Below are 27,214 nucleotides of genomic sequence, written 5' to 3' on the forward strand. Positions count from 1 at the left end.
GTCTTGGGTAACAACAGGGAACAGTTAAAAGGCAGCCCTATTTCTGCATTCTCTAACTTGGAAACAGAGATGTCAATAGATGTCAGGCTTAACATGCTTTGTAAGTGCAGTAAAATAAATGAGTAGTGATTTTAGAAAATCCCTCAGTAGTCACATTAGATGGTACTTCAAAACTCAAACCTGACTTTCACTCTGTATGGAAAGCCTACACTACCACTTTTACAATGCCCTTCAAAATTTTTCTCTTTTTTGCCAATAGCACAGTACTTTGTCAGAATGACCTCTTTCACAATTCATCTCAAATTGAGAACTGGTGCAAGACAGCTCCTAATTAATTCCCTACAGAAAACATAAAAGAACAGCTAAGGCTCTTTATCGTCTTGTCCTAAAGCTCTGTAAAGTGTCGGAGATAACCAAGATAACAAAGTGAGCACATTTACCACCTGCAGGACTCACTGTAGGCTTACAATTTTTACTGAATCAGGTTCAGGTGCTCACCAACTGAAAATCAGTGTGAGAGAGAGAGAGATGTTTGTAGAAAGGAAAGCTGCTTTTCATCAGAATGCCGGCAGTCTGGGGAGATGGTGGACGCAGTGTCCCCCAGAAACGACCTCTGAGGATTTGGCTCGGCCATGAAAGCTTTTAAAGAGACACAGGTAAGTAATCTCAGTTAATCATTGAGATAGGGGGTCAGAGTCATGGCCATCCCTCACTGTGGGCAGGCTTGTCGACTTCTTGTGGTTTTTCTGTAGATGCTATCTTGTTCACACTGTTCAGGAGATTACAGAAGGGGAAGCTAGAGAAAAGATCTAGGCATCTGTTAATTACTTATTCTTCACTTCTATTTCTTTGATCTACAGAAAGAACCAACAGATTAGGCAAGGTATTGTGTGATCCAAAGATTTGACAGGTGTGCTAGGGCTGGAGATGAGTAGAGCATGGGGGTCCTGGGTTAAGGTTAGTGCAAGGCAAAAGGGTGCCTCCTGCAGAGAACTCTTTCCTGCCAAAAGCTGCTTACAAAATGACAGTGGTAGTAACAATACCAAATGCACCTGTTTTCCTAAAAAGGCAATGTGGGCTTCTATGAAAGTATGTATCTTTCCTTTTTAATCCAATTTATTAACAGTGTCTTCCACAAAAAATATTTCAATCCGTTTCTTCCACAAACCACAGTATGCCAAGGCGCATTTGTTACTTTGATCCTGTTTGACCAAGAGATTTTTCTCTTACAAATTATTTGCCCTGATCATTGTTTTATGTATTTAACATAATAAAGCATTTTCTAAAAATATTCCAATCATGCAAAGATACTCAGATTAGTTTATCAAAATAACAATTTAAATATTTCAAATTGTTTTCTCTTTTTCCTCCCACTGCCTTTCAATTTCCAAATATTACGGATTTTTCTGTCAGCTTTCAACTATTTCTTTCTCCATTTTAATAACAGTCCCCACAAAAACAATTTAGAATGCCTTTTTTTTTCCTGGCTTGAGCATTTGTCCGTTACTGTTACTTTCACATAAACTTGAAATAATCTTCATCTTCTAATCACATCATCTCCAGAGTCTACCATATCACTCTGTTAACTACCAAATAAATTTTCTTTTATTTGACATCTGAAATTTTAGTCTCAGCAGAAATAGCTGAGTTTCTGATCTCTAACAGGAGAAAGGTCCCAGAAAGGACAATGAGAACATGTTGTAAGTAGGGTAGGAGAGGAACTCCTTGGGAGTAATAATCCAAAAGCTAAGTGAAGAAAGTTTTCAGAAGGAAGGAATGAATGATCAGTTGGCAAAAATACTGTTGAGAGGTCTGGTAAAATAAGGCCTGATCATGACCTTATCATAACCATTGGATAGCAACATGGTGGTCAATGGTGACCTTGACCAGAGCACTTTTGGTGGAGTGGGAGGGATAAGAGATTGATTGAAGTGGTCTCCATGGAGATTGACTAAAGGAAGTAGAGACATTGACTTTAAAAAACCTCTTGAGAATTTTTCTGTAAAGTGAAGCAGAAGGATTTGGAAAGAGGTGAGAGCTCAGAAGAAAGTTTTTGTGCTTGTTTTTAGGATTGTAGATACTAGAGTATTTTTGATTCTCAAGACATGATCCAGTAAAGAAAAAGGCAAGGAACTTATGATGCATAATCATGGGAGGAAAGCCCTTGAATAAATGAGAAGAATGACAACCAGTGCACAAGTGGAAAGTTTGCCTTTAGATAGGGGAGCAGTAAATGGCAGTAAAATTGGTAAATTCTGTGGTTATTGCAAATGGAAGATATTTTCTCACCCTCTCAGTTTTGCCTGTAAAATGAAAAGCAAGATTACTAGCAGAATTACTAGTCTTCAAGTATTCTAATATTTTAAAAAACCCACTTTATTATTTTTCTTAAACATTTTTTGCTTGCTTGTCTGTTTGCTTGTTTGTTAACAGAGATCACATCATGAGCAAAAATACAGGGATGAGAAAGGACTCAAGATTGTTCAGAGAATATATACAATGGAATATTACTCAGCTATAAAAAGGAATGAAATTGGGTTATTTGTAGAGATGTGGTTGGATCTAGAGACTGTCATACAGAGTGAAGTAAGTCAGAAAGAGAAAAACAACTATTGTATATTAATGCATATATGTGGAACCTAGAAAAATGGTACAGGTGAACTGGTTTGCAAGGCAGAAATAGAGACACAGATGTAGAGAACAAACGTATGGACACCAAGGGGGGAAAGTGGTGGGGTGGTGGTGTGATGAATTGGGAGATTGGGATTGACATGTATACACTAATATGTATAAAATAGATAACTAATAAGAACCTGCTGTATAAAAATAATTAAATTAAATTAAAATTTTTTAAAAAAAGAAAGATTGTTCAGAGAAAAGTTTATAGACTTTGGGGCAGGACTAATCTGGTACACGGCAGGAAACAGCAAGAGGTGATCTTTGGAAAGTAGGTCAGTGATGGAACGAGAGTTGCCTTTACATTTGAATGTGTGCAGAACTAGGGCTTCATTATGCAGATTATGGGGAATTATCATTAATCATTAAGCAGGGGAATAGCCTGATTAAATATATGTCTTCAAAAGGGATTTGTAGAAGATGCTTGGAAGGAAATCAGAAAGCAAATCAGATTTACTGTCTGATAGTCTCACATTGAAGCCTTTTCACATTGTGAAAATCAATGGATATTTTTTTCTCCCTGGGAAGATGTGATAAATCCATTTTGTTCTAAATGTTTTCTTCTAGCAAAGATACCAGTAAATATTTGGGAGTTTTACAAACAACAGCAACAACAACAAAATGCATGCAAATACAAACACACACACACACACACACACACAACACTCTGTGTGTAATTTTGAATCAACTGGGTTCAATGAAATTGATATAATTAACTCAGCTTGTTCTGTTACAGATTCTCTGCTAGGCACAATATTTTTAAACAAAGATCTCTTTTAGTGTTTTAGCACAAATTTGTACCTTTCCATTTCATCCAAATGTACAGAATAGTAAAGTCAGTTTCTTGTACTATTCCTTTGAAATCTTCAACACTGAATGATTTTGGTTTATTGTATGACAAGAGTATCACAGAGAGAATACATACATCATCACAAAATCTGTCAAAAACTTGTAAACACTTTTTACAATTGATTTTAAAAGCAAAATTATTTCTTTCCCAGTTTGTTCTGTGAATTAAACCTGTCATAAAAACATTTAACATTTGTTTGTAGAAGGAAAACTTGGTTTACATTGTTTATTTATTTATTCATATGTATCAAGTGCTCGTTATCCTGGCACTGCTGCAGGACTGTCGTGATGGATATGCCAATAAATGACTGAAAACTAACACGTTGGAGAGGAGGAAATTGGTCCCCAGATTACTGCTTGGGGAAAGAGTATTTAATTAGGGCCAGTAAGAGGCCGGCATACCAAGATCCCTCAAGGTCTTAGTTCTTTAGTAACTTAAGTTGATTAGGATAGGTTTTTGTTTTTTTGTTTTTGTTTTAATAAATGTTATTACTCTACTTTATTTTGTAATTAATTGATTGATTGATTGATTGATTTTTGGCTGCGTTGGGTCTTTGCCGCGGCGCGTGGGCTTTCTCTAGTTGCGGTGCACGGGCTTCTCATTGCGGTGGCTTCTAATGTTGCGGAGCACAGGCTCTAGGCGCGTGGGCCTCAGTAGTTGTGGCTCGCAGGCTCAGTAGTTGTAGCTTGTGGGCTCTAGAGCACAGGCTCAGTAGTTGTGGTGCACGGGCTTAGTTGCTCTGCGGCATGTGGGATTTTCCCAGACCAGGGATCCAACCTGTGTCCCCTGCATTGGCAGGCGGATTCTTAACCACTGTGCCACCAGGGAAGTCCCTGGTTAGGATAGTTGTAATGAAACATAGAATTCAGTTTTGATATCTCCCAGGTAAGACCTGTAAGTGAGAGAATTCTCCTTAAAAGGCAAGGGACCAAGGCAAAGGCAAGAGTCTGGATATTTTTATCCTTTTAGTCCATAAACATAGGTTTATAACAGCAAACGATGTGTCTCATTCTGATTCAACGAATGTCTACTGAATGGCATCATGCCAAGAGGACTTTCTCCCAGTAGCAAGGCAACCTCAGAATAAAAGAGGCTATGTGTGCAGGATCAAATGCAGAAACTGAGAGTAAAAGCGCCCAGACTTTAGCCAGGGAATCGTCATCTATATTCCATGTAAGAATGAGTTAGCCTCTAACTGCACATCTGTCACACAGAAGGCCCATGAAGCCAGAATACAGTAAGAACTTTTCACACATCAAGTAAGAAATTTCCTGCTTCCCCACCTCCTCTCTCCATCCCAAACGTGTCAATTTCCCCACGCCTGACCCTGCAGGAACCACAAACGGCGGGTGAAGAAGATGAAAGGAGAAATTAAGAGGCTGATCACGCTTCTCTGCCCCCTGTATGTTTCTCTGCCTTGAGTGTACATGAGCTGGAAGGGGAGCAGTTTAATTTAAGATGGTTTTAAAATTATACTTGATTAGACTAAAATTTTAATACCCAGAAAAATAGATTACTTATTAACTGAGAATAACCAGAAAGGCTGGGGGACCTATTAGAGACACTCTCAGAGCCGGGAGGAGAATGGATCCACAGCTTCGAGTCTGGAGGGCAACGAGAAAACAAACAAGATTTCTTTAATTTGAGCCCAGCTCATTGATTAAACGTATTCATTTTTGTTTAACTGTTGTCAATTGGTACAGACCATGGTGATTAGCTATATAGCTAAATACATCACAAACTCCAGCTGAGAAGGGGTTTACCTCTAATGGCTATGCCAAGGCAGCAATTTTACTTTTATTTAATCAAATCCATTCTGTAAGAAGGGTCAAAGCAAACAAAATACTGTGATTAAATGTAGCCATGCTTTTCTCTGAGAAGATTTCAAGAAGAAAAGGAAAGAAGGTTAGAGGAGAAACAAAGATGCTATGTATGAAAATAAGAAGAAAAATGAATGGAATCATAAGACTATAGTAGGAAGACCTATATGTCTTAGCATGTTATAGAAGACCATCCAAATCTGGTTCCATCTTCTTTCATCATACAGATTTCTCCCTCTTCCTGTCATGTTCCTGCCACAGTGTCTTTCTCTCTCTTGCCTAAACGTACCAGGTTCCTTTCCAGCAGTCCTGCATCCAGTTCCTTGTTTAGCCTGGAATGGCTTCTCCTTCAACCTGATTATGCCTCTGCCAGTTCCGCCGTTAGCATCTGAGTTAAATGTCACCTTTTCAGTGAAAATGTCTGTATCTCCTTCAGGCTGAGTTGGACATTCTGGACTCTGCCCTCTCTGAGTTGTTATTCTTTGTCTACTTCACTGTAGATGCATCTTCCCCCACTGCACCACAGCTATTTGTTGGCATGCTTATCTCCTCCACTAAACTCTTGAGTTGCTTGGAGATAGCTCTGAGTCATCTATTTTTATCCCCAGGAACTGGTAAGTTCCTCACACATATTAGATGACCTGAGGTGTTTACTTAGGTAATTAACATGATCATTAGGCAGCTGACTAATGACAGGATAAGGAAGAAATCACAGTGTTGGTATATATCGTTAAGTACCAACCTCCATTTATTTATTATTTTTTAAAAGGGCTCTCAGCAATAGGAATAAAGAAGAGAGTGGGATTTCCAGCCCAGAATTAGACAATGGCACTGAGCCATTCTCCTGCTGTCTTTCCCAGCACTGAAGACTTCCTCCAGGCAGTGAGCCTCAAGGCAGGGCAGTGCTTTAGTAAGAACATTACAGACTAGACAACTCATAGTTGAGGAAGTGCTCTCTCCCCATAAAAGGGGCGACTAGAAAGTAAAGATGCAGAAATGATGAAGATGCAGTGCTGATGAATTGGCCGCCCAGTGTGCAGCTGAAGACTATCTGCTTTGTGAGTTACTCTTTAACTATGGAAGCAGGTGCTCTCTGCGCAAAGCCTTAATTATGGTCAAGGAAATCCTTAGTTTTCTAAAATTTCTCCTTAAAGGAATGCTTCTACCATCCTCTTCCTCTTCCTGTCTTCCCTCATCTATAGAATTTATCTTTCTCTGTCATTGCTTTACTCTCCTTCAAAATAAAAAACTGTTTTTCCCTAAAGGATATAGGTGCATTAGCTCAGATTCAGGTTTGTAAACTATTTTACACCGGCCTTGGATGTTTTTGACACTAAGTCAAATTTTTTTTGTTGTTATAAGGACATACTTGCTGTCTATGCTTCCTGCAGATTCCTATATTCTGTGACTCTTTGAAGGAAAAAATTGCATGTCCTTACAATTAGAAAAGATTTTCTTAGGACATGCAATTTTTTCTCCTAGACAGACTAGGTATTTGTTTTTTAGTATTTTAAATCACAAGATTAGAATAATTTATGTGTATTTTATTTCTGTATAGTTTGATGTCATTTTATTTCCATAACTTAAAATTTATTTTAAAATGCTTATACAACCGTGTGTTTTCTAGAGCAACAAAACTTTAAGGAGATGACTTGTAATTGTCCAGCCTTCCTCAAAATTGTCTTCATAAAGAGTGCATTGGAATATTTATCTAATGACATATACTACCTACTTCCTATAGCTCATGAACTACACCATGACAATGGAATGCAATACACTCAGTCCAACTCATCTGACCGCACAAAGCATCATTTCCTTTAAAGAACTGAAATCTCATAAATAGAAAGATGTAACATTTCTTTGAACGTTACAAGAAGAGATGATGAACATGACTGATTTTAAGTACTTAAGACTGAAAAACATGTACTTATGTTCCAGTAAGTCTACCTAAGACTTTTAAATATTGATAAACTTGATGGATTATCTTTGCACTATTGTCTCTGGTCCCTGGGCTTAAATAATGAGTTGTTACAGCCTTATGCACATACGATATCAAATATCTTGAAATTATTTGCTATTTACACTGAAATTATTTGCCATTTTTCCATATGTACCTGATACTGCATTACTCCCTATAAATAATGTGATAAATACGTTATTTCATCAATAAGGAAAGTGAGTCTTAGTAAATTTCCTTGCTAGTTATGTAGTTAGCAAATTGCAGAGTTAAAATTCCAATGCCTCAAACTCCAGTCTGTGCTATTTATCTACATCAAAGTGCCTTGAATGAGCAGTGCTATTTTTACTTAATATTTACCTGCAAACAAGAATTCATAAAAGGGTTTTTTAAACAAATTGATTATTTTTATGGGTTTTGACATTTGACACTCCTGAATTTAAATACTGGTTTCAAAATTATTTGTTGAGTAACCTTATTTGGCCTCTCTGGGCTTCATTTTTTCATGTGAAATGTGGGTAGTATATACTTTGCAGTCATAGTGAGGATTAAATGCAGTAGTGAATGTAAAGTACTTGTCACATAGTAAGATCTTAATACAAGGTGACTATCATTATCTCAGGCTGGCCTTTCAGATTTTCTAACAACATTAATAACGTGGCATCCTTTGAAATTTCTGTCTTCTGTTATACATTATCAAGCATATAAAAAATACTCTTTCTAACTGGATAATATCCCTCACAGAATAGTATTTCCTAAGTACCATTGTCAGACTAAAATTCAACAGTTTATTAATTGCTTCAAATATACTATGTAGTGGGATTCAGACTATCTAAACTGGTTGGGCTGGAATCTTTGGAATGGCAACAGGAATTCTGCATAGTTTGCTAAAGAATTTCTCCCTCTGAAAAGTCAAAAGCATTTCAGTTTGGATTGCTTTGCCCATCGGTTATCAATTTAGATTTTTGTCACTGTCATTCTAGTTAGCATTCTTCCAAAATTTCTAATAATTCCTCCCCCAAAATAAGTATCCTCTGGAAAGAGGGAAGTAGGACCATGTACATGGGTCTGCTGGCATTACATAAGGCAGAAGACGCGTCAGCACTATCATTACTGCTGGAAATGTGAAAAATCACATTCATATTTCCCTTAAAAAAATTAACTGACTTCTGAGTTTATCCTCATTGCTTTAGTGGCCAGGAAGAATACGGAATGATGTGTGGACAAATGCCTATAAGACCCCAAAGTACTATTTTTACGTGGTAAATTATTATTTACCATTTTCATTACCACTGAAGGAGCATAATCCTAGAAAGACTGAGTATGAAGTTACACACGTGAACGCTATGTGTCAAGTGCGTTTATTACTTGTGCCTACTCAGCATGAGCCTTCATTTCCAGTTTTCTAGTTGTAATGTCACAATTTTTTTGGTGTTTGTGTGGTGGAGGGCATACATCTTAAGGTCCTGTGGTTTGTAAAGGGATATTATCAATATCCAGGGGTGGGAATGAAGCTGTAGCTTGGGCTGTCAATATGTTTTATCTCTCGAGACAAAATCCCTATCACAAGAAGGATATGTACCTGGCTCCATTAAATAAGATGTAATCCTCAGATTTCTATGAAAACTATTTGGGGAAGACACAAAGTTCTATTTCCATTAACATTACCGAGATTTTTAGATTTGAATCTCTCTGGAGAGAGCTTCTAACATTCTTAAGAAGAACTGAAGTACAAAGCCATAAAAAGCAACAGTATTTCACTATATAACACACAGTAGAGTTAAAATCATCACACCAGCTCCTTTTACATCTCATTGCTATCGGTAAGTTCTAATTCTTGATCATTAATTCCTGTATGGGTTTTTCAGCACTTTTCCTACAAAGCACAATATCCTCATGTGTTTGTTTTTTTTTTTAAATAAATTTATTTATTTTATTTATTTATTTTTGGCTGCGTTGATGCTTCGTTGCTGTGTGCAGGCTTTTCTCTAGTTGTGTTGAGCGGGGGCTAATCGTCGCTGTGTGCGGGCTTCTCGTTGCGGTGGCTTCTCTTGCTGAGGAGCATGGGCTCTAGGCGTGCAGGTTTCAGTAGTTGTGGCTCGTGGGCTCTAGAGCGCAGGCTCAGTAGTTGTGGCGCATGGGCTTAGTTGCTCTGCAACATGTGGGATCTTCCCAGACCAGGACTCGAACCCGTGTCCCCTGCATTGGCAGGTGGATTCTTAACCACTGCACCACCAGGGAAGCCCTCATGTGGGTTTTTAATTGTAGATTCCTGAGCTGACAGATGAGATATGTTGATGACCACATTGTTTTTAGCTCTTAGGGTGTAGGCTTCCTTGGGCTTTTCTCTTTTTCAGCAGAGATGGAGGCGAAAAGCATCTTGGAAACCACGGCGAAAATTCTCATTGAAGAAACCATAAATGATGGGGTTGACGCTGCTGTTACCAAAGGCCAGCCAGTGTGCAGAAGGGTAGATGTAGATGTTGATGACCCGCAGTTCATTCAGAGACAGGTCAACATAGTCTGAGAGCATCATCAGAGGCCACAGGGGCAGCCAGGAGAGAATGAAAAGCAGGGCCACAGTCAGGAGCATCTTAAGGACCTTCTGCTTCTTCTTGGACACCACGTGCCACTGTTCCTGGTTCTGTTTGCCTGAGTGGGGCACTGTTGTCTTGGAGAGTGCAATTCCAATCCTTCCATACGTGATGACAATGAGGGACAGGGGAGCCAGGTAGATGTTAGCAAACAGCACAGTGGTATAGATCTTCTTCATTTCCCGATTGGGCCAGTCTTCCCGGCACCAGTAGACTGGGCTGGTTTTATTCTGGGAATTGAGTCTCACTCTGTAATATTTTTCTTCCTGTACATGTAACATTATTGCAGATGGGGATATAATGGTGATGGCCAGGACCCAGATGATCTTAATGATGACAAATGCTGTCTTGATAGTGAGCTTTGGTTTAAAAGGATAGACGACACACCGGAACCTGTAATTAAAGGCAAATATCAGTGAAGGACTGCCTCATTACTTCTGACCAAGTCATTAATTAAATTTATTTCAGTAATTACAGTCTTCCATACATATTCCCCTTCAAATATAGAAAGTTACCATTAGTAGGGAGGCATGCATTACCAGTTTCTGTAATTAATAGATGAGATAAATTTCAACTCAAAAAATTAATGAGTGGAGTATTTCAGACACTATTAATAATCAAAGTACTATTGTAACTAGTCAACATTGAGCATGAGCATTTAATATTCTGTTCCAGGCTCCTTTCCATTGGTTTGCATGGATTGCCTCTGTAAGCTTTGTTATTTAAAAGATGGGGAAAAGGGTTAGAAAAGGTAAAAAATCTTGCCCATAATTACACATGATTTTTACACATGTATTTTGGCTCCAGAGCCCATATTCTTAAATGTCCCTTCATGCCCTTCTGTGCTCCCCTCACACATGATCTGTGTGCTTGGCCATGCAACTTGCTTTGGCCAGTTAGTTGAACATTAGCAAGCATGGCATAAGCAGAAGCGTGAGTGATTTCAGCTACAAGACACAGAGTAGGAGAATGACACAGAGGCACCCAGCCAATCCACAGAGTTGTGACAAATATTAAAGCATTATTGTTTTAAGCCACTAAGTGTTTTGGTGGTTTGTTTCACAGCTATGAGTCTGAGAGTTCCCATGATGAGTTCTGTTTATGCCCCTTCCCAGTGTTCTGTGTCCTTTGTTGAGCATGACAGTTATCAGTATGTAGAGTAAGCCTGATTCATTTTACTGCTGTTTTGTTATTGTGATTCTTAATTTTGTTATTATTGACATTCATTATGTCCATTATAAGATAATCATACTATTATGCAACTGTATAACATTTTATATTTTTCAAAGTACTATCATCTATTGAATCTTCTTTAATTTTTGTGATGACTCTATAAAATTGAAAATTATTACTTTCCAGATCTGCAGGTAAGGAAACTTAGAGCTTTTAAGTGGCCCATCAGCAACTCCAAACAAATTTATCTTATCTTTATATAATGACTAGTTATCTTGAGCTTTGACTGCTCCATTGTCCTTCACTGAAGGTGTAAGCTCTTCTGTCTTAAATTCCAAGTTTTCATCTAGTCTTCTAATCAGTGAATTCTCCCATTTACTCACTCTTAAATTATGGGTAACTTCAAAGGTGCAATTCTAGGTACTTTGTTCTTTTTGTAAACCAGCTATTGAAACTTCAAATATTATTTTTTCATTTATTCATTCAACAAATAGTCTATGATATCTTGTTAATAGCAGCCCAAACTAAGACATGCATCATCCCTAATTATTTAATCTTAAAATACAGAAACTTCAGTAGTTTTATTTTATTACTGAACCCTTAGTGTGTGTTTATATAATATATACATATATATATATATATATAAGCCTCGCTCTTAAAGGGGTACATATTATGGATACAATTTTAAGCAGATATACCCAAATTTAGTAGATTATACATTTTTCACTGGTTAGGTGGATTAGTTGCAGATATGCCCAATTTTCTGAATTCAGAGTTTGGTGCTGACCTACCTATCTACTGCTATTGCAACTAAAGTAAAGACTGAAGATGCAACGGATACTCCCTGGACCAAGGCACTGATCTTGCACATTGTACTTCCAAAAGGCCATCCTAAAAGGGAAATGGGACAGTTAGTCTTTGGAAAGATCATATATATTTTTTTTAATTTCACTGAAATTATGAAGAGAAAGACATGAAATTAGACAGATGCAACTGTTTCCTAAATGATATCCAGGTAACAATCAATGTTTCCCATTTTTTTCATTAATACATTCAGATCTCTGTTTTTCAGTATACTAATAAGGTCAAAACTTACACAGTAGTTTCAACATTCTATACACTGTAATAAATGTTTTGCATCTATTAACATATCTAATCCCCACCACAGGCTTTTGAAGGCTTTATTATTCTCCTCATGATATAGAATATGTAACAAACACACAGATATCACATACCTTGCCACACAGCTAGTTAGAAGCATATTGAGAATTTAAACCCTAGCAGTATGGTTCCAGAGTCCAAACCATTAACACTTATGCAATAATGCCCTTTAAATGAATAAAACAGGAAGAATATTGTTTCTCTAATTTGGAAATGTATTCCATAAATTATGAGGAATCAGGAGTCACATAAATAATTTATTAACAAATAAAGTTAATATTTAATTATATATAATCTAATGACATGATTTACCTCAGAGGTACTTTGTTATGGAGTGAATGTGTTCCCTCCCAAATTCATATATTGAAGCCTTAACCCCCAATGTAATGGTATTTGAAGGTGGGGCCTTTGGGAAGTAACTAGATGTAGATGAGGCCATGGGGATTGTGCCACATGATGGGATTAGTGCCCTTATAAGAAGAAGAAGAGAGCGTGAGACCTCTCCCCATGTGCAAGCACTGAGTAAAGGCCATGTGAACACACAGCAATCTACCAATCAGAAAAAGGACCCTCACCAAGAACCCGACCATGCTGGCACCCTCATCTCGGACTCCTAGCCTCCAGAACTGTGAAATTAAATGTCTGTTGTTTAAGCCACCCAGTCTATGGTATTTTGTTATAACAGCCTAAACTGACTAAGACATACTTGGAGAATAAAAAGCACTTTGTTCTTTATACGAACAAAAGTAGTCTGTTTGAATAACTTCCTAACTGAACTCCAGTTACTAGAATGTTTATAAAAGAAATTGGTAAGATTATTATATTTGATATTTAATATCAATCAAATCAAATTTAGAGTTTGATATTCTATACGCACCTCTGCTATTACAGGAAAGTAACACTATTCTTCCATTAGCAAATATTCTAGTTTCCCAAGAGATGAATGTTACATATTGCTCAGATTTTTTAAATTTATCTTTTAATAAATATCCTATAGCTTATTTTAAAAATACTCTTATCTAATTAAAAATATTCCCAATAACCTAAATAAGCCAAGCATACTTAAAAGAACATTTTGTCATCTATCCAGACCATCTTAAAATTGGTGCTTGAATGGCTTTATGCCACAATGATGCAGGAGGATAGAGTAAAAGTACATATACACTCTGCACGTACTCCTACTGCTGGTCCAGAGACCCACTCAGCTCCAGAATGCAGCTGCCAGACTTATAATCCCTATGGCAGTAGATAAGAGAATTTCCTTCTGGGGCAAGTGATCCTTCCAAGAACACTGACATATTTTCACTGGCAGATTCTGATAGCTGTGGATTTCCCAATGAATGACCCAGACTAGTGAAGCCGAGAGTGGGCCTAACCTCAAACCCCAGTCCTGCAGAGGTTCAAGGCAGCCACATAGTACCTCACTCTGAAATACAAGCAGCTAAATAGTAGTTGACTATTAGGGAAACCTCAACCATAAAAGAAAGAAACTAAAACAAATAGGAAGAATGAAACAGGAGAAAACTAATCTGAATCAGGTAGACAAAAAATTAAAAAACAAAGAAAATTACTACTCATAACCTCAGATAAAATACATTTTGTCCATGAAAAATACGTGCATGATAGCACAAGGAACACAAAGAATATAAAAATAGCTCAAAGAATTTAAAATATGATAACAGAAATGGCTGTTGACTTTATGTCAACAAAAAGTTTGGAAGAGGAAGTTGAGAAGATCTTTGCAAGTAGAATAATGAGGAGAAGAAAATGGAAGAAAAAAATTTTTTAAAGAATGGCAACACAGCACCTCCAATATCTGATTAATACGAGTTGAAGAATGGAAAATGTAGAACTCTGCAAGGAAATTCCCCAGGACTGAAAGCATTCATTTTTTGATTGAAAAGACCTCGTTTGTGTCTAGCACAAAAAATGGAAAATAAAAAGACTTACCTCAAGGCTTAAATGCCTGAAATTCAGAACACTTGAGGTAAAGAGAAGTTCTAAAAGCTTTTAGGAAGAAAAGCAAAATACAAGTCATAAATAAAAGAAACAAGGGTCAGATAGCATCAGCAGCAACACCAAATTTCTCAGCGTTAACAATAGAGCAATCACTTTGAATATTTTTAGGGAAAGAAAAGTCCAGCCTAGAATACGTTATCCAGGTAACTATAATGAAGTGTGAAGGCAGAATAAAGATATTTGCTCTACAACATCTCAAACATTTTTTATCTCAGTGCACCCTTTCACAAGAAGTTAATAGGGGAATAAACCAAGAAAAAAGAAATGGCATCCAGAACACAGGGGATGAGCATGAAGAGAAGTGAAGAGAATTGTTAGCTTCTCAGTGAAGGAACATCCCAGAGCAATAGCTGAGCTCCATACCTGGAGAGCAATGTGTCTGGATAGGAACAAGAGGATAGAGAGTACCTGGAGGGGTATCTCCAGGAAAAAAGATGCCATTTACCTTTTTTTGGATGTGTTTTCCATATGTTTGAAGGTATTGACAAGAAATTTAACTCTCCTGGAAGAGAATCTGAACATACATTATTGATAGGTATACTCCAAAAACACTAAGCAAATCAAAATATGATGCCCCTATTAGAGCCAGGAAAACAAAAAAAAAATTTTATAAGAGAAAAAGTTGGTATCATAGTACTCTACATGGCTCAGCAAGGGGTAAGATACATATAATAATAGGAATGCATACTCTAAATATTGATTTAACAAAAACCTATGATATACTCATATTGAGAGAATGAGGGAGGTAAAGACTGTGAATGTATATTTGTGGTTCTGCATAAATGCATCTGCTTGCATTTGTACCAAGTTTCAGCCAATCATGTTATTTTTCCAATTTCACATTCAGCTACTCAGTTTCTACGGATTTATGTTCTTTTGTCCTAGTGCTGTCAGTTCAGTGGAGTTTGGTGAGGGAAACCACCCCTTGGGGTAGAAGAGGATAATGAGAACTAAATTACATCTTCTGCAGTCTGATAATATATTAGAATGAAAACGTGTTATTTAGAAATGTGGTAGTAATTACCAAAAATAAAGGCAAAAAATGCTGGATGTGGCCGCTTCCTGGGAATGGGAATCAGGGCTAAGGAAGGGCACTGTATATGAAAAACTCTTAAATAATAATTTAATTATAGATATTTAGGGGGGGACATATTGAGAGCATTTCTTATTGGTAAAGTAAGTTTCTTGAGAGCAACAAAAATTTTTATCAGTTCTTTCACTCTCTTTTTGTCTAGCACAATATCTTGAAAATGTACATCCTTAATAAATATTGTTTTTTAATTACAAGCATCACAAAAACACAGAATCTATGTAGTACTTGATGATAGAATAGGCAATCTAAACTCTCCCTGACTCCCACTCCAGAGAAAGGAAAGAAACAGAAGTAAATTCTAAAGAGAAACCTCTTATTCTTCAGTAAACCGATGTTGAATGCCACAAAAGGAAAAGAACTATGATATGGCTCATGTTGATCTAAATATTTTTTGATATGCTGCTTTGGTTTCAGTTTTTTCTCATACAGATTTGGAATATGTATATATTGAGTGCTGTTCATTAGTTAATACAACAGATATTTAGTAAGCAGGTACTATGCACCAAAACTGTACTGGGAGGTATAGATACACTGTTCCTGTACTTCCGGAGTGTATAACATAGTGATAAAGAAGTGGTAATACGGGCCCAGAAGTACTCTAGGGTAATACCCCAACCATTACTTACGTTGCACATGTAAATTACCACTATATGAATGAAACCACTGCTTTGTGAGAAATTATTGGTACTGTTACTCCATCTTCCATCAAAAACTGTTGGAAATCTCTCAGCCAACAACAAGAGGGCTTAAATATCTATTTATATTAGATTGAAGACATTGCATCAATTGAAACCACACCTTCTTTGAACTTTACAGTCCATAATATTCTTAATATTTCTACTATATTATATGTGCCCTGAACTGTCAAGCAAATTCAAAATCTTCAGTAAGAAGTGTCACCATTCACTGATGACCTTCAGTGAACACTCTATAAAAATAACAGCTTCCACACTTCATCTCTGTCACTTGTTCTATTTTTCTCCATAATTCTTTTTATTCTCTGATTACTTATATAGCTATTTGTTTGTTGTTTTTATTCTCCTTTAGCATGTAGACCCCATGAGAACAGCTACTTGGAGCAGTTCTTAGAACTCAATAAATATTTGTGAATGAATGGATGACGCTGCCATGGCCAGGGATATGGGACAAATATTTCCTCATAGTATGTTTGAGCTGCATGCAAATCAACATACCTGCTATAATATTGTCCAGCAGCGTGATAGGCATACAGAATATGCCAAGTAGTAAATCACTTATGGCCAGGTTCAAGATGAAGAGATTAGTGAGTGTGTGCATATGTTTGTTCCTCATTACAATAAAGCAAACCACTGTATTTCCCACCATGCATAGGAAGAAGATCAGAAAGTAGGAAATAATGAAAATCGCTGCCACTTGAGGCTGGTGAAGATAGTAGTTCACATAGGTGATATTGCTATCTGCATACAGATCATGCTTTGTGTCACTGACACTCCAAATATGATGCCAGTTTTCTGAAGAGTTTGAGTCCCAGTTTTCACTCATGATGGACCTGAACAAAGAAGAGGCAGAAAAGAAAAACATGATTAGAAACCAGGAGAACTTAAGTTTAAGAGAGTTTAAGAGAGATGCTTTTAAAATGCTACGGAATTTTTTTTATTGGAGTATACTTGCTTTACAATGTTGTGTTAGTTTCTGCTGTACAATGAAGTGTATCAGCGATATGTATATATATTGATGGGCCTTCTATAATCATACATTTTGCATAAAAATGAGTTATAAATAAGGCATTCAAATTATTAGGATTTTAATCAAGAGCATTTGAAAATTCCACTTTGTGCCACAAGTAACAATTATTATTATATTGTATTTCCTTGATATACTCTATATTATTCACTTCTTTACTATACCTTCTATCCAAAACTCCTCCTCCTCCTGCCTTCAGATATCATAACCTGTCAAAACCTACTTGTTCTGCTAACTAACATGCTAACTCACATGCCATGAGCTTTCCTGATATTTGAACGAGATGAAGTATCTACATCTTCAGAATTTCCATTGAAATAAGCTTCTTGTATTTTCCTTGTTCTGCTTTGACTCAGTTAATTGGATATTCTTTTTATACACTTCTGTATGTTGACATAGCCACAAAACTGTGAAGTTCTTAAAATAGGTCTGGGTTACTTATCTTGGTTTCACATAGCATCACTCAATTCACATAATATGTATTCAATAAATATTTATTTAAAATCTATAAATCTTAAGAAAGACATTTCAATCAATGTGTGTCAGAGGTCCCCAAGAACACTCCCAGGTTTGGTGGTTTATTAGAAGGACTCACAGGACTCAGCATGTAGTATATTCACTGCTAATATTTATTATAGCAAAGGGATCCAAAGCAAAATCAGCAAATAAAAAGGCACATGGAGTAAAATCTGCAGGAAACCAGGCACAGGCTTCCATGAGCCCTCTCTCAGTGGACACGCTTAATTCCTCCAGCAACAAGTTTGAGTTTGACAACATGTGTGAAATGTTGTCTAGGAGGGGAGCTCATTACTCAATGCCCAAGGATTTTGATTAGAGAGTGGTCATATAGGCAACTTCTTTTTAGTATATATCAAAATTCCAGACTCCCAGATGGAAAGTAAGCGTGCAGCATGAACTATGTGGTCGTACAAACAAACTAGGCACAGTGAGCCACTCTACCATGTAAGGAAACTTTATATCAATATAGGGAACTGTTTGGAATTTAAGTTCCCAGACTCTAACCCAGGGCCCAACTTGCAAGCAGGCCGTTCTAAAGACAGCAGTCTCAGGCCTACCTGTTAACTCTTTTTTGCATGCCCTGTAAATTGGACAGAAGGTTGGTTATACGTGTCCTTAAATGAAAATCAATTTGACAGTGGAGTAAACAAGTTTGTTACTAATATAAAATAACTCAAAGAGGGTCATTATTCTCCAACAGTTCCCATTATTTTGCCATTAAATTTCTTCCCTTTCCTCAAATATTTAAAATTCATCTTTGTTTTTCTGTATTTCATATTCCTAAGGCCAAATAAAAACAAGAAGTGAAAAGCAAAGTGAGCAAGGGATGAGGTGAGGGCTTGGAGAAGAGAAAAAGAAAGGAATTTGAGTAGAACCAGATGTAGGCTGCTATACAAAGTCAAGATGAGAATGTCTTTGGGGTCTAGAGACACACTGAGAATACCTACCAGTTTGAGAAAAATCATTTCAGTCAAAGTCTCTAAAAGAGAAGCATTCACACAAATATTTAAAGATATTTGTACCTAAGACAAGGAAGCACTTTAAATACAAATGAGAAAGGCATGAGAAAAATGTAGGTAGCTGAGTTACTAATAAAAACCATCTATCTGTGGATTCAATTAGAGCTGGCAAGCATATGGGTAGAATATATCATAAGACGTAATGCTTTATATTTGCACATTCTTTTTTCTTATACCTGGCTGAAAGCAACCATGTGTGTCCAAAGCAGATATGCATCCATGGTATATCTGTTGCAATAAGAGCGTTAGGAGGGTTAAGATGGAATCTTCTGGTGTATTAAATTAAACTCCATGTCAGCCATTTGAAAGAGAAGTGTCTCTTTTCTTCCAATAGATTTTTGAGAATCTAAAATCGTATTTTGTTTCGGGGACCAACATGGGTTTCACTATTTCCATTACTGGCTTGCTAACTATATTTGGCAAGACAGTATGCAAAATGCAATACAGAGAGTCAAACAAAGAATCTGTCGTATTTAAGTGTTATTTCCTCCTGACATGCAATTATAAAACTTTTGTACATGAGGTCATAGTGTTGGCCATTAGATTGACCTATAATAATGTGACTTTGGGGACAACATCATCACCCATAGTATTACTATAGTGAGGCAGAGAAAAGTCAGGTCCTGATTGATCCTAGGGAAACTCACTTATCTCAGTGTAATGCATCAAAGACAACTGCTCTTTGCTGTTCATACATCTGGCATCTTTCTCACTGGGCACTTAGAAGTTCCATACAGTTGATTAAAAAGTTTTATATAGGGCTTCCCTGGTGGCGCAGTGGTTGACAATCTGCCTGCCAATGCAGGGGACACGGGTTCGAGCCCTGGTCTGGGAAGATCCCACATGCCGCGGAGCAGCTGGGCCTGAGAGCCGCAATTACTTAGCTTGTGCATCTGGAGCCTGTGCTCCGCAACAAGAGAGGCCGCGATAGTGAGAGGCCCGCGCACTGCGGTGAAGAGTGGCCCCGGCTTGCCACAACTAGAGAAAGCCCTCGCACAGAAACGAAGACCCAACACAGCCATAAATAAATAAATAAATAAATAAAAATTAAAAAAAAAAAAAGAAGACACAGATGTTCAATATAGAATAGAAGACAGTCCTTTAAGTTTGCCTTAAAAAAAAAAAAAAAAGTTTTAAATAAAATGTGCCCCTGGTTGAACACCTTTAAAACCAAAATTATTTAAAGTGTACTCTGTGAATCATATTCATTCCTAGATGAAATAATATAAGGAATAAGAAAATTGAGTATACCAGTTTTAGGAAGGCAAATTTACACTCTACACATACTGATGATTCAGTAGTTTTGGAATATTTCATTGAAAATGTGTGATGTCCTTTTAATAACAGAAAGTCTGAATTTTACAAGTTCGTATTTACATGTTAAGTAACTAAATTGTAAACATAAGCCATTTTACCATGAATTAGTCTTATATTCTTTATTTCTACATGGGAAAATATGTGATAAATAAAGTACTTGTTTGTGAGATTTCTTTACCATTCATTCATCTTAAACTCTGGAGAGAAAACAGATATAATAGGACAAACTTCATGAGCTCCATTTAGAACCCCAAGTTACCACAACTTATTCAGACTCCTATCTAGAGGAAGAGAGTCTAGGACTTCAGGAAGAGAAGTCAGGGGAAGAAGTTATTCAAAATTTTTTTCTTCCGGTAATTGTACTTGCCAAAACACTAACAGTAGATTACTCTGGGAGATGGAATGGTTGGATATTATCATTTTTTTTTTTTTTTTGCTTATATATTTCTCAACTTTTTTCCTGTTTCCAGATTTTTTTTTATAATCTGGAAAAAATGCTTCCATATTATTGTCTGAATTCAACTATACAGAATAAAACCAGATGACATAGCTTAAGCTCTTCTTATAAGTTCACAATAGTAATAGGTCATATACTGGCTAGAAATGATATTATTTTACCCTAAATAGTTATGTCTTCCAAATTTCAATTAGGAAAGAATCCATAAAGACTCTAATTTATTAGGTTTAAATATACTGTAATATACTGTCTCACACATATCACAGAAAGAATCGGTCATCTGAAAGAACAGTCTATATTCTTTATTCTTGTATCAAAGACTCATTAAAGGGACCAAGTTGGCAATTGTCATCAAGCATTGGCTACTTAGACTGTCAGACACACCAAAGCCAACTATGGCCAGCACTCTCCATTTTTGTCATCCTTCTCTCTTTGGGCTTTCTCCTATTGCCTCTATTATTATTTACTGTATTCTTCATGTTTTCCTTTTAATTTCCATGTATTTATACAAGGAAGGATTTAAGAACAGGAAGGTGGCAGTATTTACTTCTATCTATGTTGGGTTATCTAATCTAAACTCTGATGATTATCATTAAAAGGTATTACAGTTATTAAGTAACTAATTTAAATTCTGAACCGAGTAAATTAAATGCAAGCAGTTACGACAACTTAGATTGCTAAAATAACTGAAGAGGAGAGACAGAGAAAACAGCAAGAACAAAAATGTTGTAAACACACATGCTCAAACTAGGGGTGAATCAATGGCAATAACTACAAGACATATAGTAATACCACCTAATCTTTAAATTTTCAAAGCACTTTCAAATATATCACCCTAGGACACCAGCATCATGGAAGCATAAAAAATGTCCCTCCTTTTTCCACTCCCTTTTAACAACTAAAATTTGGCGTCCATTCATGAACAAAAGTGCCTCTGTGGGAGCTGTGGGATCCAGCACCAAATGCCAAGGGATTCCGGAGAAGTCTTGCCCCCTGTGCATTGCTTAATAGGCAGACAGACTTCATATGGGGCTTTGGAAGCAGCAGGAGCCCATGAACCGGCTCCAGCTCTTCTCAGCCACACTCTGGGAAAACGTGCAGACTGATGATATGGGAAGACACCACAGAAGGGAGAGCTTTTGTAGAAGTCCAGGCTGAGGAGAGATTCCAGCACTCCTTTGGATCAGAAAGAGTTTGGAAGCATCAGAGAGGGTGAGAGGAGCTTTGCCAGCGTCACCCTCCCGTCTGGTGCTGATTAATAGCCAATATTGGGAGAGAACCCTTGAACTTCTTTTCTCTGGAGAAAGAAGATTGGATTCTCATTAATCCGTATTGTTAAAAAAGAAAAGACACATTGCCCTGAGTGATACTGTAAGTTTCACTAACGTACGGTGTGTCAAATATTACATAAATCTCTGTCACAGCTAAATGGTGTAATAGAGCGTTTGTAAGTTCAGTGATATAATTAAATGAAAATCAGATGTATGTAAATGATGCTCCCCGAGATAAAGAAATGCTTTAAGAAGCTGAGTTGAAACCTCTGATTGATATAAAACGTGTTAAACTGGATTTTCCAGAGGAGGAAGTGAATTTGACTTTAGAAACATTGCACATTCAATTAACTGTCTCCATTAAATCCTATAAGAAGGTTCAAACAACTGTGCACAATTGAAGGTATCAGTAACTGAGATGGCAAAAGGATATCAAAAGAGCTTGAAAGAGTTATGGTCACTGTGAACATGCTTTATTCCTACTCCTCATTGGGTATTTCAAATCTTGGTGGTCATCGAGGTATTAGAAACATTATTCTTTGTTTAAAATATTAAAAAATGTAGTCAGACAAATAATAACTTTAGAATTTTGCGGCAAAGAAATAGCAACTGAGGTCAGGGAGTGAACTGATTGAAGGTGTTGAAGAAGCTGGCTGGTTAATCCCCTTTCTCCCAAAACATTGGGAGAAAGCTCCCAGAGAAAGAAAAGAAGGCTGATGATTCAGACTAATGTTCTTCTGGACGTAATAACTGGACCTCCAGGTAGAGTAATGCTATTTTCTAAGATGATGGCCTTTGAAGAGGTATGACTCCCTAGAAAACGTCATGTAAGCTGAGATATAAAGTGGAGATATTTCATGGACTGAACACTCACTCTGCTGTGATAGGTGATACCATAAAACCTAACTTAGAGACCTCATCTTTTACTCTGGGCCAGAGAATGAGCATCTAATGCAGGAAGAGGGGTCCTAAGGAGCCACCTTCAGTGTCCCAGACCTTCTTTGATTAGTCCCTTTAATTGTTTTATATCATTGAAATTATTAGTAAGTCATGAAAATGAGTAAGATCTCTGATTTCAAGAAAAGTAATTCAGGTTTTAGCTATAAAATACAATATGCACAGAGAATTGAATAACCTTTCAGGGCCTTATATCTAGAAATGTGCAATCTAATATTTCAGTCTATCTCCTACCGGCATTTATACTATTTTTACATAAATGTCCTGGGGAGAATGATAACATTATTTTTAAGGAGGTAACGCCTTCCACTGGGGTGAGAACTGTTTCACTTAGAAAAATACTTGGAGGAGTGTTTTCTTCGTGTGAGAAGGCGACTGTCCCAGTAAAACCTTACCCTCTAGGTCATAATGACATTGAGTAGAATACCCCAAGATAGAGTTAAGTACTTTATTATCCTTACATTTTTTTATTACCTTAAGTACTTTATTACCTTTGAGTATTTTAATATCACCTCTGTGCTGGGAACTATGCTAATTGCTTTATGTGTGTCATTTAATCTTCCCAGTATGAAGTAGCTACTAACTATATCTCAATTTAATATATAAGGAAAGTAAGACAGGAAAATGTTAAGTAACCTGACCCAGGTTCCACAGCTAATAACTGGGAAAGTTGGGAAACATATAGAGAGAGTCTCCTAAAAGTAGAGGGTCAGCAACATAGCTGAGGGGTTGGGCCACTTGAGAGTTGGAAACTGACCAGAATAAAGTTCAGTGAGATGAATATGACCAAGGAACTTCTAGAATCTATCATGTCTAATATTTAATTTTAAACTAACTTTTGTACTACTCCCTGCCTACAACCCCAAATTGTCAGTGAGTCTATTAAGTATAACTGCCTTTGCGGGAGATATTTTTCAATTATCAAGGGAAATGTTCTAATGTTTGGGTTAGTGTAGGGCAGAGAGAAAAGAGCAGCTATAAAGGAAAAGATAGGAACAGGATTGCTTCATATATATCCAGAGAAATCCTGGAGATACTGGGAGGGGGATACAGGTGGATTCTGGATCTCCAAAGCACATGGGATGGAGACAATTTTATTTGAATATAACAGCTACATTGAACAAGCATAACTTGTGAGATGCAATGTAAAAGCAACTGTATTTGTATTCTGCTGACCCTTTAATTTTATTATTTGAGGCTAATTTCCCCATTGCCCCTGGGTAAAATTTGGAAGAAGCCTTAATACTTTCTAATCATTTTCTGATGATAAAAAGCAGCATAGTTCTTAATATAGCCAGACAAGTATAGTAAACAAACTTTAAAATTTCCACCAAGGATGCCTCCTTGTCTGCTCTCTTTGCTGACCTTCTCTAGCATATCTCCACATCCATCTTGTCAATCTCAGTTTCCATCCTTGAGAGTTGTAGGTGGACAAGGTTAGGGAGATGGAAAGGAGCAGGAAAAGTCTCACTTTTCTTTCTAGGGTTGCCACGAGGTGTTCCTTGGACTGGACCAAGCTTTAAAGCTGACCCTTACTTCTGTGGGCACTTTCTTGGGCTCTTCAGAGACACAAACTATTGCTGTGGATCTCTCATCGATAGTTCTCTTCATGTGAGGAAATTCATCTCTGGCGGCTGCTGGCTCTTTTCTCAGCCTCGAGAAATCCTACAGTTCACCCTGCTGTAGAGCATCAGAGTGAACCATGGTTCAGGTGTGTCAATCACCTCAGCCCACAGTTAACACTCATGCATATTTTGTCCAGAAAGACTCTAGAAGTGGAAGCTGGCCAATGCCACCAACTCTGTCATTCCACCATCAGTAAAACAACCAGCCAGCCAGGTCCTGGCACTTTGGATCTAGTCTCCGGTGTAAGGCAGACTCAAGTCCGCTGTCTTCTCTGAAACATTAGGTGCATCTGTTAAACTCTTTGTGTGTCTCCTTTAGTCCCTTTTCTAAGCATGAACTGAGGGGCAAGCAACCCCACTCTTCCATCCTGCAAGTAGATGACCCAACACACCCCAACAAACCTCTCTCCCTATCCTCTTCTGATATCAAATTCTGGGCCTGTTTATCTCCTCAACCTGAGAATAAATGTTCCTCCTGATCTTCCTTTACAAGTCTGCATGGGGGTCCCATATAATCATCTTGGGATTTTTGGTTGAAACTAAAACCGGAGCAGTTCCATTTTAACATTCTGTTACGTAATTATCAGAAGGATAAACCCCAAAGGCCTGAGGATTTGCGAATATCCTAGCAAGTGGCACTCATGTTACTTAAAAGTTTCAAAATTGGAATTGTATTAAAAGGATATATTTGTATTCTTTTTGATATATAGGAAAGTTAAAAGCATAAATCCTGAGTTCTCATTACAAGAAGTTTTTTCTTTCTTTTTGTTGTATCTTTATGAGATGATGGAGGTTAAATCTACTATGGGAATTATTTCACAAGATATGTAAATCAAACCATCATTTTGTACACTCTAAGCCTTATATGGTGATATATGTCAATTATTTTCCAATAAAACTAGGGGGATAAAAGGATACACTGTATTTGTTCCTGTCAAGAAATATTCTTTCCAAGCATGATTTTTCATTGATGACTATGGATCTTTGCAAGATGTACTAAAATTTATTTAACCTATCACCTAGTGTTGGACAATTAGACAATTTCTAACTTTTTTGGTGTTTAAGCAATATTTTGATATTTTATCTTTGCTTCTATTCATTAGCATTTTCTAGAATACTCCTAGAATGGGAATTAACACATCAAAAGGTATGATCGTTTTTCTGCTTGATAGATTTTGATAACTGTCTACTAGAAAGTTGGTCTTAATTCACATTTATTCTGGCTGTGTTTAAAAAGGCTTGTTTGTTCTATCTTACCAGTAGTAGGCACTAAAATTCCCACCACTTCTTTTTAATCTTTGCCAAGTTACCATTTTTTAAAATGGTTAATTTCTTATTTAAATATACATTTAAGTACTTTAAGTACTAATGAAGTTGAACTTTGTTTCAGAATTTGGAATTTTTATTTTTTTAAGTGATTGTTTATTTCTTTTGTCTTTTTTCATATTGAAGTGTTCATTTTTTGGTTCATAAGATCTTTGTTACTAGGAATTTTATCCTTTGTTAAATATGTTTCACATATTATTTCCAGTTAGCAATTTGCAATTTAATTTTTACAGTGCTTTTAGGTTAAAAATAAAAATACATATGTTTATGTAGTAATAGATCATATTTTTTCTTTGTATTTTCTCTAAAATAATTATTTCTGTAAACATGTATGTATTCACATATATTTTATACTATTTAAAGTAGTTTTTATGCTTTATAATTTTAATTATATATTCCATCTATATTATTCATTTAAAAAATCCATTTAAAATGAAAATGGTATTATCTCACATCTGAGTTTTAACTAAATTTCCTTCATATTATGACTTAGCATTACTCAAATGCATGTGCTCAATTGTATCCCACAGAAATCTGGCTGCTTTTTATTTACTTTCTGAACACCTAAATTTACTTGTCAAAGTATATATATTGTGTTGAAAATTAAGTGAAAGTTTTTCAGATATGTCAATTATACATCCCTTAAAAATATTAAATATAAATCATACCACATATATTGTCAGTACTACATACACTTCTAAAATCTAACATAAAATTTGCCATTGTACTACAATTGTTTAAAATTCTATGTTCCTAATCATTGATCCTTAAATATGTAGACTACAGAAAGATAACAGATTTCCCAAGAATATGAAAAAGAATGATTATATATATGTGTATCACTGAATCACTATGTTGTACACCTGAAACTAACACAACATTGTAAATCAACTATACTCCAATAAAAATTTTTTTAAATGTAATAAAATATAAGTAAGAAGGAGGAGAGAACAAACCGTAGCAACAGAACTTATAAAATAGAAACAAACATACACACACTAGAGCAACAACAACAACAAAAAAAGATAACAGATTTCCCAATTTCTTGTGGCGCCTAACAATACCCTATGAATGTATTCATTGCATATAAAACCTTCTTTATCTTGAATATCCCCTTGATGTTAGTAGCACACTTCTGGTTTTATGCCTGCAATCATTTTGAAGAAAGAACTGATTTCCAAGAGTTAATGATACCCATATCTTCTGGAAGTACCAAATAAAGACAAGCACAATAAAAGCACGAAGGGGAGAAACCAGTTTGGAGTCATACCTTAACATGGCAATTCCAATTGGCCCTAGGCATCCCCAGCCCACTTTGTTCCACTCCCAGCTATATATGCTTTGGGGTTTATGAGGTTTCCATCTTGGATGATTTGAGTGGAAAGTGAGCACAGGAGTATTTAAACTAGGTAGTTTACCACTCTTCAGAAATGTATTAAAACATTTTACATTTTCAACCAGGGATTTCACCGTATATCATTTTACATCTGGAACCATGTAGAACCTGAAACTAAGTAAATGTACTCAAAGACTTGTACTGTTGACCCAGTTAATAAATGTAAAAGCCATAAAAAAAAAAAAGCCTTGTAAGCCTTTATGAAAAAGAGATAGCTGTACTATGGGTATCCTGGAAGCTTCAAGAAATTGAGATCCTCCTA

At 36.5% G+C, this 27,214-nt stretch overlaps 1 protein-coding gene and 1 long non-coding RNA gene across 2 annotated transcripts in view; both read right to left on the reverse strand.

Moving 5' to 3' along the window:
- The window catches only part of LOC309661903, a 1,098,809-nt gene that overhangs the window by 907,010 nt on the left and 164,585 nt on the right, over positions 1–27,214 (reverse strand). The gene's annotated exons all lie outside the window — the stretch shown is intronic.
- On the reverse strand, positions 1,800–17,233 carry NPFFR2 (neuropeptide FF receptor 2). Its single transcript, XM_082464010.1, is given in 6 exon segments — positions 1,800–9,145; positions 9,148–9,196; positions 9,549–9,656; positions 9,660–10,290; positions 11,862–11,961; positions 16,537–17,233. Coding segments are annotated over 6 exon segments (1,293 nt in total). The 5' UTR covers positions 16,904–17,233; the 3' UTR covers positions 1,800–9,107.

The sequence above is a fragment of the Balaenoptera physalus genome, assembly GCF_965194825.1.
Source record: "Balaenoptera physalus genome assembly, chromosome: 5".
NCBI classification, from domain to species: domain Eukaryota; kingdom Metazoa; phylum Chordata; class Mammalia; order Artiodactyla; family Balaenopteridae; genus Balaenoptera; species Balaenoptera physalus.